The sequence below is a fragment of the Aulonocara stuartgranti genome, assembly GCF_965226115.1.
Source record: "Aulonocara stuartgranti genome assembly, chromosome: 18".
In the NCBI taxonomy this organism is placed as follows: domain Eukaryota; kingdom Metazoa; phylum Chordata; class Actinopteri; order Cichliformes; family Cichlidae; genus Aulonocara; species Aulonocara stuartgranti.
The window spans coordinates 2937887-2952237 of record NC_138954.1 but is presented as its reverse complement, the minus strand read 5'-3'; the positions used below and the strand labels follow the sequence as shown (position 1 = coordinate 2952237).

Below are 14351 nucleotides of genomic sequence, written 5' to 3'. Positions count from 1 at the left end.
AAACAGTTTCACCCTATTAACAGCAAAGACCTGGAGGACATCTTAGGTCAACTGAACTCCTCCTCTTGCTGTTTAGATGTCCTGCCAACAAGTTTTTTCAAAAAGGTCTCAAAGACTTTGGAGTCAGACCTGTTACAGATCGTCAACTTTTCCTTAATGTCAGGTGTGTTTCCAGAACCACTAAAAACTGCTGTAATCAAACCTATACTGAAAAAGGACAATCTTGACAAGACACAAATGAAAAACTACAGGCCGATCTCAAATCTCCCATTTTTAAGTAAGATCATTGAAAAAGCAGTTTCTCAACAGCTCAATTACTTCTTAAAACAGAATAACTGCTACGATGCCTTCCAGTCAGGTTTTAGACAGAACCACAGCACTGAAACCGCTCTGACCAAAGTGTTCAATGACATATGTCTGAACACAGACAGTGGAAAAATGTCAGTCCTAGTTTTACTGGATCTCAGTGCAGCATTTGATACAGTTGACCACAACATATTACTCAAACGACTGGAGAACTGGGCAGGTCTTTCAGGAACTGTACTAAACTGGTTCAAAACATACTTAGAAAACAGGAAATACTTTGTATCAATAGGTAACTTCACATCTGAGCAGACAAGTATCACATGTGGAGTTCCCCAAGGTTCCATCTTGGGACCCCCTCTGTTTAACATTTACATGCTCCCACTGGCACAGATTATAAAGAACAACAAAATAAACCACCACAGCTATGCAGATGACACACAAATATATATCACAATGTCACCAGGAGACCGAGGCCCTGTACAGGCTCTTGGTAAATGCATTGAGGAAATCAATGACCGGTTGTGCCACAATTTTCTCCAGCTAAACAAAAACAAAACTGAAGTAATAGTCTTTGGCGCCAAAGAAAAACGATTACAGGTCACCAGAGAACTTCAATCTATACATCTAAAAACCACAAACCAGGCGAGAAATTTGGGTGTAGTGATGGATGCAGACCTAAACTTAGAAAAACACATTAAGACAATAACAAAATCAGCTTACTATCACCTCAAGAATATTTCAAGGATAAAAGATCTGATGTCTCAACAGGACCTGGAAAAACTAGTCCATGCATTCATTTTTAGTAGGCTTGATTACTGTAACAGCATCTTTACAGGTCTACCTAAAAAATCAGTCACACAACTACAGCTCATTCAGAACTCTGCTGCTCGAGTCCTCACTAAGACCAAAAAAGTGGACCACATCAGTCCAGCTCTGAGGTCTTTACACTGGCTGCCTGTCCGTCAGAGGATAGACTTTAAAGTTCTGATGCTGGTCTATAAAGCTCTGAATGGTTTAGGACCAAAATACATCAGTGACCTCCTGACCCAGTATGAACCTTCCAGATCCCTCAGGTCATCTGGATCCGGTCTTTTATCAGTTCCCAGAGTCAGAACCAGACACGGAGAAGCTGCATTCAGCTTTTATGCTCCTTATATCTGGAACAAACTCCCAGAAAGCCTCAGATCAGCTGAAACACTCAGTTTATTTAAATCCAGGTTGAAGACTCACCTGTTCTCAGCTGCATTTGAATAAAGCACCAAATCCACACTTTTAAGCTTAAATTTCAAAACTTACACTAACTACTGATCTTATCTATTTCTGATTTTATCTGTTTTGATTTTATATACTGTTTTGTTTGTTTGTTAAGCTTAAATTTCAAAACTTACATTAACTACTGATTTTATCTACTGTTCTGATTTTATCTGTTTTGATTTTATATACTGTTTTGTTTGTTTGTTTGTTTGTTTGTTTGTTTGTTTGTTTGTTTGTTTGTTTGTTTGTTAAGTGGGTTTAGAGCTCTGGGTAGCTCCCCAGCTGGGTCTAGACTGGGTCTAGAGAGTATTTTAAATTCAGGGAATTTAAAATAGAAAGTAGCTCGTCCACAGAAGGACTGGTAGCTCCCCTTACGATAAGGGTTCAGATCGCGCAAACAGGTGTGAAATGTGTGTGTTTAGTTAGTTAGTTTGTTTGCTTGTTTTAATCAATTTTAAATCATGCTTTTTATTTGTTTTTGTTTCTAATGTCTCTGTAAAGCACTTTGAATCACCTTGTTGTTGAATTGTGCTATACAAATAAATTTGCCTTGCCTTGCCTTGCCTTGCCTACTTGAAGCCTGAAAATGATCTCCCATAAAAAAAAACAAAAACGAGCAAACAGCAGTAGCAGACGTCCTGACTGGATTCTACGTTAGCATAGATCCCTCCAGAGTTTTGTGCACATGGTTTAGGTAAAAATGAAAAAGGTTGAGGTTTTACATTTAGTTCAGTATTACCTGTTGCCTGTGTCCTTGTCTTTTGGGAAAATACTTTATACAAGTAATGGCTCAAAAAGGATTCCTTTTTTTTTTTTAACTGTGCTGCAATTGATTACTGGATTATTTGTGTCATTAATTAGTGTCAACTAATTTTTATTCAATCTCCACATAGGATATGCTTGTGAAGATGGAATATGGGGGAGAGCAGAAGTGCGTTGCAGTTCCACAAAGTGATGAATGAAGGACATGCATATTGTATTTTGTATTTATTGAAATAAGTGATGAGAATGCTGTTATTTGCATTTACCAGCTCACCTATGTCAGACCTTTTGATAAACAAAATTCTAATGAAAGTGAGAGCATGTATACTGTTACATCTTTCAGAAAATGTTTTGAAATTGTGGTGCACAGTTCAGAATAAATGTTTTTCAAAAACCATTGCATCTTTTTAGTAAATGTTTATTTCCAAAAGAAATTTCTAGAAGTTCAGAACAGTAAAATTCCTGCTTTTTAGAATGAATTAGAAGATAACTCTTACGTAGTTAAACTAAAATACTCTTTGAGAGTTAATATATAAACTCTTAACACCTAGTTAGCATTAGTAAGTGTTAAATTATCAACTCCAGACAGATTTGGTGTTTAACACTAAATCAGAGTTAACGTACCAACTCTCCAAAAAGAGTTAAATTAACACTCTCTGGTGTGGACCCATATAGACACTTTAATAGTGTTGAAATCTTTTTTTTTTTTGTTGAAATCAAATCTGACAGTGTTAATTTGGACATGCTGGATTTGCTGTGCAGGACATCTAATACTTGACTGAGTTTGTCAAAGTCATTGATTTTCACAGACGCAGACACGTGGTGTTCCTGAAACGATTTTGTTGCCTTTTCTGACTTTGGGTAAATTTTATTCCTCAATTAAATTGAAATGGTCGGGTCATATTAAGATTCGCCATGCACTGTTATTAACTTAAGAGACATAAAACTACAGTAAACGTAGTTTCTCTGTAAACTTGAATATTTAAACATTGGACTCTCAGCTTTGAACAAACCTCAAGTGGCCATTGGAGGGACTGCAGTTTATGGTGTTTCACTGCTCGGTTGGCGTAGACTGAAGAGAATGTTTATAAATGTGTGAATGTGATATTTTTGTGTCAATAAGACTAGAAAACTGCTAAATAAAAATCAATCCACTTACAATTTACTGTTCTGATGAAATGCAGATATCCAGCTGTTAAAGATGACTGCCGTCAGTATACCGACTCACAGTATTTATAGAAAGCACTTATTTAGATAAGCTGGCATGTGGACAGTATACATAGTTTTAATTTGGCTCTGTCCCATCCTTGGCTTATTTCTCAGCCCAGGAAATTCCTGCTTGGTCCGACCACAGCCTCGGACAGAGGTCTGGGATTTTGAACAGTTTTTTCTTCAGAGTCCTGAGTTTGGATCTTCCTCCTTCGAGATATTCAGAAAACTGAACTAAAGTGCAGTAAAACAAACAGTAAAGCACAAAATGGTCATACTGGACCAGAACCACGGTATCCTTGCTCCAGCACCCTCCCTCCAGCTTGCAGCAGTTTAAAACAGGATTAAATGTCTGTCTGAGCAGTGATGTGTTTGAGACGTGAGATGTCACCAACATCTGAAAATGACTGTTTACCCTGCATGATGAGAACACACAGGGCAGGATGGAGGCAGTTTTCTGCAAAAAACCTTTGAAACAAGTTGTTTCTTTATCAAAAACTGAAGAAAAGCTCAAATTTGAAGTTTACAGTTGTGATTTGATCAAACCTGAAAAAGCAGGGATGCAGGCAGACAGGAAGACGGAAGAAGATGAAAGAATGCGAGATTGAATCAGACTGAGAAGCTTTAGGTTTTAGATCCAGCTGATAAAAAGAATCTGTAACTGCGTTGGACACTGGATCGCAGACACCAACTCTTTCTGATCAATAAACTTCAAAGAACCTCGGATTTAAAAAAAAACAACTTTCATCCTGAGAAGAGAAAAAAGAGCATCTTTCATTTAATCTGTGAAAACACCTTCAGCTGCGTCGCTGCTTTTCTAACACCTTTGTCAGCCACCTACAGACGGTGGAGGATCATTATAATTATAAGGATACGTAACTGTTCATTAACCGCGTGGACACGTTCACTCCTACAGAGTTAAACTCCTACAGAAGAATCGGACGCTGCAGCCGCACCAAGTCAATAAAATGAAACATGGCTGACCCTGTGGTTAATGAAGCAGGCCGAGGCTTTTACCGCAGCTCGCTGCTTCCTCTGCTGCCGTCCACATCTGTAAATCAATCTGCTTCCGAACGCTAAATATCATTAAAAGGTGTTCCTAATGTGCAAAATAATGAAAAGCAAATGAGGCCTGACAGGACGAATGATGAGCTGAAACCCACCTCCTCAAACATCCTGACAGATGTGGAGAGATGTAGGTGCGATAATTTAATTCACATTAAATTTAAACACAAGCTGCTGTTTTTAACCCAAAGCTACACGAACTTTACTGTTCACGTCATGACCAGCCTGCTGTCATCCTGACAGTAAGTCTGCTGTCCTGTGGCGCCCTGATGCATTCGGTTATGACGCTGCAAATGCATTGTTTATTAATGAGCAGGGTTACTGTCGTTGATGAGCGTCTTATAACCCAAAATTCTTTTTCTAACCAAACCAGTAAGGTTTTAAAGCTAAAACCAAACCGAGAGGACTCTGCTGCCTAATCTAAGCTTCTTTTCAGTGCTGAAACCTTACCGAGTAGTTTCTAGTGTCTAATCGTGACTGAGTGCTTATTTACACTTTAAACCAGTAAAAATATCATTTAAAAAAGAGCTGATACACCAACACCTGCAACCTTAAGACGCTACCATCATTCCATCCTACTAATAAGGACTTTCTTTGCCTCAGACAGTGCAGTTATCTCTCAATTCAGTTCAGTTCAATTCAATTTATATAGCACCAAATCACAACAGCAGTTACCTGAAGGTGGTTATTATTGCAAGTTAAAAACCCGTCTTTGGCCTTTCAGTGGCCACAATTGCTTCACCCATCAGAGCCATGATGCCAAAAATACTCCTTGAATGTCACAAGAGATGCAGAAGGTATCTGATGACAGAGGATTATGTCACCAAACCCAGGTCTGGTCTACACATTTAGAGCCTCGGTCACGTCACGCCGGACCTGTTACTGGACTTCGCTTCAATATTGGTGTCTGCAAAGTCTTTTCCTTTGTCCTTACAGTTGTCGATGTTTGTAGTGTAATGAAATAAGTCAGAGACAGAAATCTGAGACGATTTACAAGTTTATGAAAAAGGAGAAAAATGCAGTTTGCTGGTGTCAAACTAATAAACCTTTGTGTTATTTTAAATTAAGCGCTTTTTCAAATGCATTTTTTTTTTCGCTTGAATTTTTTACTTTAAACAAGAAATTTTAATATCACCGCTACAACCATTAGGCTAGTGCATTGATTTATAATGCATGTGGAATATTTTGGGTCTTTGTTTGAGGATGTGTTGTGTAACTGGACCTTCTTAAATATTATTACATTTAAAAATGTCATGTAAAAGAGCAGGAAGTTAACCAAACCCTTCTCGACAGCCTGGCTCCCCGGTGACCTGCTGAGTGTTAAATACACCTGTAATCTGTTCAGTAGGTGTGAAGAGAAGAACCTACAAAATCAAGAGGATCCATCCTCTGGAGACTAACAATCCCGGCAAATATGTTAAGATGAACCACTTAAAGACAGAAAAAGGACCAAAAGCAGGTTGATTTCTTTTTATTAACTATGAAGTCCGTAAAACTACAACCAGCTGAACACTGGACAATTTCTACAAATGATCTGGTACTGTGACAGGTCAGAAATATCTGATGTTGTAACTCAGACCTCAGTGAGTTTTAATAATCACCCAGAAAAAGGGTTTTACGTTAGAACATCCTGCACACTCCAGCTCCTAATTAAAGGGGAAGTATGTTTCATCTGCAGGGCGAGTGCTCTGACACATAATGAAGTGCACAAAGAGCTCGTCTTTGTATTGATCAAACAACTGATTTACAAACTAATTGGGCCAAGAACAGGATCTGAGATTAATAAAGATTCCCACCTCATCCAGAGCGCCTCCACACCTCGAAACGCTCGCTGCCTAAAGGACACAAGTCTCCCTGCATTAGCACTAAATGTTGGCTTCAGATATAGACTGGTGTGGGACTGGGCGTAATTCCTGGGGACGCTGGCCTGGCCATCGATAAGCTCATTCCGGCTCCAGCGGGGCCCTGTTTGTATCTCAGGTTCACATAAACATGAAGGAAAATCGATGACATTGATGTTTGTCCCAGAGCTGCTCACTGCATCTGCATACTAAACAGCACATGCTATCGATAGCCAGGTCCAGTTTTGCTTTTAAAGTGGACCTCTTGTGCTCATTTCCACCTCTGTAGTTTTTACTATTGGACTCCACTAGAACAGCTTTGCATGACTCACAGTTCAAAATAATCCTTATTTATCTTACGAACCTCGGTAGAGCCATTCGATTCAACTGAACCAAGCTGCTTTAGCTCATTTTCTTTGAGGCCAACCTCCCTTTAGGCCAATCAGAGCCGATCTAAGAAAGTCATTCTGCTTCCACTTAATCAGACTATAAAGACATCAGGTTCCATCCAGGCAGGGAAATGATTCAACACCCATAACCAGCTGCTTCTGCTACACATGATCTGTTGGAGTTACTGGTTGGAAACAGCAACATCGAGGGTCCTGCTGTAAACTCTGAACAGACCAGTCTGCATGTATTTGTGTAACAGTCTTTTATGGACAGCGTCCTTGTAAAATAATAATAAATAAAGACAATAACTGATATTTTTTTTCAGATTCTGACTTATTCGTGAGGACAATCTCATGAGTGGCCCCCATGAAACCAAAAGAGCGCAGACAGTGAGAACTGTCTTGATTTTATTACAATTTTAATATTTCATAGAATTTTTCTTATTTGGTCACATTTTGACATATTTGGCTACAGTGGTGCCGTCTTTAAATTACAGTCTTAATGTTTATACCCCTCCACACCTGACTGGTGCTGGAGGCTCATGGGTATTGTTGTTTTTGATTAGTTATTTACATTTTTTTCAATTTAATTCTACTATTTTACACACAGTCAAGTAATAAAAAAGTGTTCAGGCTTTCACTTCTTTAAACTAGAGCAGCTCTGCTTGATTCGGTTACAATTTATCTTCATTTATCTTAGAAACTTATAAACTTTTGCCCTCCCCACACCCCAACTGGCCCCTCCCTGAGCCTGGCTCTGCAGGAGGTTTCTTCCTGTTTAAGGGAGTTTTTCTTTGCCACTGTCACCACGTGCTCGCTCATAGGGTTGGTCTGATTTTTGGAGTTTTCTCTGTATTATTTTAGCATTTTATCTTACAATATAAAGTGCTTTGTTGCGATTTAGAGCCATATAAATAAAACTGAATTGAATTAAAGGATCAATAAGCTCATTCCAGAATTGCTACTCCTACAGTAGTGGTCCAAATTTAATCAAACTAGCACAAACTAATGAGTTTTTACCCAAACTGCAATCAAGGTAAAGGTCAGATATGTTGTTTCACTGGCAACGACCTGAACTGTGATGGATCATGAGCTCGCTGATTATTCAGAGTACTCTGCTTTAGCTGCAGGAGTGCATCAATAATTTAGTCGTTTGTAATTAATGAACATCTTTACTGGTCTTTATCTTACAATATAAAGCGCCTGGGCCTTGGTCCATCCCCTCAGTTTGTTCTCTGTCTGAAACTACACGATTTAGCCCCTCCCCCTTTGAGCCTTCCCTCTGATTGGCTGCACAGCACAAAAAAGGGTTCACTGCTACAGCTGTGTGCCTCAGATGACTTATGAGGGCTATCCCCTCTCTATGACATCATGCAGATCCAAGACTAGAAAAAAACCTCAGGCAGCCATCCGTCAGCCTCCTAGCAGACACACCTGTGCTGCCATAGTTGACAGTGACCTAACGTTGAGGTCGAGGTCACTGAGATTTAAACTTTTAGTAAATCCACTCATGGTAAAACTTTGAGGCTCCTATATTGCCTCAATCACAAGCTTAGTTGTCCACACCGCCCGCCCGGTGACGACGTTACCGCATCAGCCGTTTATGGCTGTGGGGTAAAGACTGTGTGAGTGTTTAGAGCAGGCTGAAGCCTGAGAGAATATCCACATTTGCTGGCATCATTATTTGATACTTTTGGTATAATTTAATATGAACACCCACTGGAACAGTATATATATGGCAGAAAGCAGAAGAAGTTCCCTTGAAAAGTTTGCTGTCTGAACTTCAAAGGTCTGTAATGTCACATCATCTTCTTCCAGCTGTGAAATCTGCTCTGCTCTCTGCTCTCCTCAGCCAATGGAGCCAGAAAGCCAACAACGAGCGTTTTAAAGAGTAATAAGTCTGACCTGAGGCTAATGTGGAGTCTCAGCCTCTCAGCTGGGCAGCTACACCCACCACTGACCTGTGATCAGATCCCAGCGAGGAGTCTCAGCCGTCCCAGCTCCTGTAACCTCCCACACTGCTCTCTAAGAAAAAAAGGGACCCAAATCGCTGCATTTCCTCCATCTCCTGTCCTGCTCGGGGAAATAAAATCAGCCGAGCTTTCGTGCGGTTGCCTCGGCTCAAAGCCGTCGAACGCTCCAATTACAGGAAGCATAAATCTCAGGGAGAGGAAATTGCAGAAGGCCAGGAGGGAGGCAAGGAAAGTGGAGGGCACAAGCTCTCCGGTGTAGTGGGTAATAAGAGCAGAGCACCAGCCGATGCCTCCTGGGAAATCAGGCCACTGCCCCTGCAGATGGAGTTGACCACCACCACCAACGTAGCCGCTGTGGCGTTGCTATAAGTTTCCACAACTCATTTCTCAGGAGAGGAGACATAAAATCTGTCTGGCCTGCAGAGACATCCGAGTCCAGGGAATCTGCGGGGTGTTTGATGGGGAAAATGCTAACCTGTTAGTGCTTTAGCGTAGCTCTGATGGATGGCTGGTGAGCATCCAGCTGTGGAAGACCAGCAGCCTTTGGGAAATGAAACCTGATTCATTCCTCACACACGGCTCTGTAGATACGCAGCATATGGCCAAAGGTTTGTGTAAATACAGTCTCATCCTGTTTTTATGGTTTGCTACTTTTAATTATGTAATTAAAGTCAAATATTTTTGCACATTTAAGTGTAACAGTACATCTGCTCACATAGGCAGAACCTCAAAGCAATGGTTTTTCCAGTGAGGCGTTGGAAAGCCAGATCACCAACTGTTAGCACCAGCAGCAGCTCACTAATGGGAGCAGTGGGTTCAGCATCTGGAGGAAAGGCTGACTAAAGGTTACAGCAGCACAGTAATGATCATGGCTTCAGGATGGCTGTGGTGTGACGTGCTAATGTGGTATTAATTGTCCTGATGCAGTAAAACTCCATCTGTTAGATCTTAAGCTTTAAGTGGTCAGGATCTTCGTAAGTAATCAGGATACTGTCGGCCTTGTGCTGTAATCTGACTTCTTAAAGATAATGAGTGGTTTTAATGATCTACACAGGCTTTCAGAGTAAAACAGGCCTGGGAGGGGACAAGATGCCACAAAATATATAACAGAACCAAAGTGTCTGTCAGAACAGAGCCCAACATGGAGCGACCATTAAATGACCCACGCTAAATCAGATGCTACGGCTAAACTTCGGGCATCTTCTTTTTTTAAATGATCCAAAGCTGAGAGGTTTTCAGGTTTGTAAACAGAAATTAATATAATTGACTTACTAGACGACCACGAACACAGAAATCAGACTGAAAACAAGGACCACCGAGGTTTAGAGCAGTTAGACGTTAGCAGGAAGTTAGCTCGCTAGTTTCCTTCTAAAGATGATAAACTGTGTTCTGATTGAAGTAATTCTAAAAAACTAAACTGCACGGCATTATCACAAGCGTGGGAATAAGTGAATACTAAACAGCAGCAGTGTTTGGAGCTGTAGCTAATCTAATTTAATATTAAAATAAAGACGTTAGCATAGGGACGATGGAGGATGAGGGTTAAATGTGTGAGGGGCAAACTTCAGCCAAGAGAACATCTCAGACGATTACTCAATAAAAACACCCGGCGCTGAGCTGGACGTCCACACTGAAGTCTTATTTGGACCAAGAGTGACTCTTTAATGAAGGGTTAAAATATCTGGAGTGGCGGCGCCCCTGGGCTGCAGTTTCACTGTGAGGTTTTAAGCAGTTAAAGATGTGCTGCACATGAATAACGCCAATAAAAAGGCAGAGGAGAGCGAGGACTATAGTTTTTGGAGGCTTGTTTCATTTCTCAAAAATAAGAGCCAGAACTGCAGCACATTAAAAAGACGAGAGGCTCGGGCATAGCAGGAAACCCTCGGACTAGAAAGTCAGTCGATACGTCATCAGAGAACAAGAGAAATTCAACAAACAAATAACCAACCTCCGTTTTTAAATGGCTAAACACAAATAAGGGGCGAACAGAGCTCAGATCAAAGACACGACGAACAACTGGAAAGATTTTATTTCATGACTCAGGAAGATTATTTGCACTGAACTTCAGACATTCCTAAAAACGATGCGAGAACAGGAACAATAGTCCAGACTGAACTATTCTCCAGTAGTTACTGTTGTGATGTGCTCGGAAATAACTTTGAAGACTATAAGTGATGTCAGCATCTTAACGACCCAACGGTCAGAAAAACAAAGAAAGCGGAGGCTCTGTTGATTTAAATCGATATAACGTCAGAAGCTCTCACCGCCTGCATTCTTCCCGCTCGCTGTGAGCGATTAAACCGGCTGCCCTTTGTTTTGAACATGCGCGTTGGGCGTTGAAAATCAAGATTCAATCTTCTGTTCCAGGTTGTGTTGTTGCTGTTCGTCTGTGTGGGTGTTGGTTCTGATGCAGGAGGTCCACTTTAATAACTGATCAATGGATGTGACGGTGAGTCGGACTCCAACACATCCCTGAGGTTTACAGAGCTCGTCAAAGGTCATCAGAGCTGCAGCTATTTTATTTGATTTATTCAGCATGAACTGATTTTAACCACACATATAGATCCTTTCAATGTCAACAACATGAAGAGACGTTTCATTTCCCTGAAAATAAGATAACACAGCAGACCTGAGCTGTTAGAAAAGACAAGCTTTTAACTAGAAACTGTATAATATGAAGTATTTCAGGTGTTTCTCTGCACAAACATAGAACTCATCATATTTCAAACTCTGGCTTTTATAATGTGAATAAGTGCCTCACTTATACTTTTAATTACGCTCCAGCAGTCGGCCTTGCTGCCGCGTTTTCATGCCTTCCGAGTTCACTGTCATTATGTTTTTAATTGACTGAACATCAAACGCTGAGAGCTCGTCCTCGGCTTTTCCTCTGAACTCTGCACAACATCATCAGTCACATTGATTTCAGAGAACGAGCCAGTTAATCAGCCGCAGATCAATTTTAATTACGAGTCGCTGAACGAGTCAGTAAAATCCTCCCAAACCTGGAGGGTTATGAAAGTCCAGGGTCAGAGACCGAGCAGTTACACTCAGCAGAGGCTCAAATGTGATCTATCAAATCTGTCAGCAACAAAGGTGATTTTTCCGCTGGGGTTACTTGTGTAGTAGCATTCCAACAGCGCCCTGTTTTCACCCACCGTCTAGTTCCAGTAGCCCAGCTCTCATCAGGGTGTCCTGGTTGCTCAACACCTGATGCGGTCCTTGTTAATCTGGGCAGCGCACGTGTCTGAGGTAGGCTTGGTTAGCAGGGGGGGGGGGGCAGCTTAGGACCTTTACTGGATACTGACGCTCTGGTCGGGAAACGAGAATTGTGTGTATATATATAAAAAAAAAACGTATAATTATCTGCTGCTAACTGTGGCTGTCAAAAATATTCTAAATAAACAAAGCGGCACTACCAGTGTCTTTGTCTCTCGTAAAAAGCAGTAAAATGTACCTTTAATGGTTTTAGCTTGTATCTAATAAAAAGGTCTATAAAAAATTTGAAAGTTATTCGATACTTTTTAAAAAATCCCTTTGTGTTAGAAAATGTCGGCTTTTTAAAAACTTCCTCTCGTAATGACGGTCACAGCAGACTAATTACAGCTTAAAAGTAGTTTTTCTACAAACTTGAATGAAAATATTCTGTTGGAGAGGATGTCACGAGTACGTGACTGCAGCGACATCTCTCTCTATTTAAGCCTCAAAGTTTAGTTTCAAACTGCTCTGGAATCTAAAATCGGGCAGTTTTCTGCTTCTTCTTCTTTCAGCTGCTAAGATCTTCCTCTTTTCCTCCAGCCTGGCAGCTCCATCTTCATCATCTTTCGTCTAATATATCCACCTTTCCTCCTCTGCACACATCCACATCATCTCCACCTCTGTCTCTTGAGTGAATCCAGTCCTTCCTGCTCACTCCCAGTGAAAGTCTTACTCTTAGCTCGGCCGCCTGTCTTTGTCAGTGCTACTGTCTCCAAATCACACATCACAGCAGAATGATGCACACTACCAGCTTTAAACCTTCCCGTCCACTCTGCTGCTGTGCTTCTATCACAAATCACCGCTGACACCTGCCTCCACCCACTCCACCCTGACTGTCCGTTGCTTTGGTGTCCAAATGTTTAAACTCTCTACCTTCATTATGTCGGCTCCTCTCAGCTTCACTGCTGCAGTTTTTTTCTACTCTTGGATTTATATGATGTCACAGAGAGGGGATATCCCTAATATGGTCATTACAGGCACAGAAGCCCCTCCTGCTGTTTAAAATCTTTTGAGCGAGGCAGCCAATCAGAAGATTGTTAGCATAATGGGAGTGGGAGGAGCTAAAACAGAGAGCATCTACTGGTGGACAGCATTAAGGCCCAAGATAAGATAAATAAGGATTATTGTGAACTGTAAATCACACAAAGCTCCTTTAGTAGAGTCCAAGAATAGAACAGGCCCACAACAAATGGAAACTTAGCAAATTTCTCATATTTTTTCTTGAAAAAGAATCTGTGCAAACTGAAATGTGAAATTAGGTTTTAGTGTCAGAGCAGCAGAAGACTTGTTACTTGAACTGCTTTTTGCACTCACCTGCATCACTCGCAGCATTGATTGATTATATCAGGCGCTGAGTATATATATATTTAAAAGTTGGATGCTTTAAGACGGTGTGTATATCATGAGGTTGTATATGAGGTTGTTTCTCGACAGTTTCTCTTCGTAATTCCCTCTGTGCTGTTTTAAAAAAGCCATTACATCATGAGTGATGGAACAGAATGAAGACGAATGAAGGCGATGTTCAAATGAAGACGCCACGACTCTTAATATGAGGCGGCAGCTGAATGATTCCCTCAGATGACGCCTTAAACGGCGGAAGCCCTCATAGCCTGACTGATGTCCTCGCAGCTCGATATCAGTAAATGAGCCGTTATAATTCACTTTTCTGACGAACCCTCACTCTCAATCGGTCAGTCACCCGGACAGCGTTAATTCCCGTTTCCATTGCGTCAACACTGTGTACTTCCTGGCACACACTCACCGGTGGAGCAGGGCCCGTCGGACACCCGGGAGATGAGTCTCTGCTGCTTGCAGGACGCCTGTCGCCTGTAGCACTCGTTCTGGTAGGTGTCTCCGTTTGAGCCGCACACAGGGACGTAGTTTTTGTGACACTGGAAATCAAACACAATCAGATGTTAATTAAGCTTCAGTGTGACAACGGAGACGAACCATGGAGAGAGGGGGTCGCTTCACTCAGGGGGAGGAGTCAAAAACATGTAGATTGACTCTATCACAACTATGCAAAACTATTGATTACATCAGCTATATACATTACAGGAATTATTGTTGGTTACAATAATAATGATGATCAATAAGGTCTAGTTTTACATTTTGGTTTTATTTTGCTCGTTTGAGTCAAGCTTTTATTGTTAAAACATGTTTAGATGCTTTAAGTTTCATCAGCGTTTATCAGTTTGAATGTTAGCTTTAGATTTTACTCGTTGTCATATGGACGACATTTCTCAGATTGTAAGTCACAAAGTTTAGAACAGAAATACAATAAAAACACTTAACAC

General features: G+C 41.0%; 1 protein-coding gene across 1 annotated transcript in view; it reads right to left on the bottom strand.

The window, feature by feature from the left end:
* Window positions 1-14351, bottom strand: part of tmeff1a (transmembrane protein with EGF-like and two follistatin-like domains 1a) — a 113339-nt gene that overhangs the window by 38987 nt on the left and 60001 nt on the right. The window contains exon 3 of the mRNA XM_082513683.1: window positions 13817-13946. Within this exon, the coding sequence (XP_082369809.1) occupies window positions 13817-13946 (130 nt within the window). The remainder of the gene's footprint in view (window positions 1-13816; window positions 13947-14351) is intronic.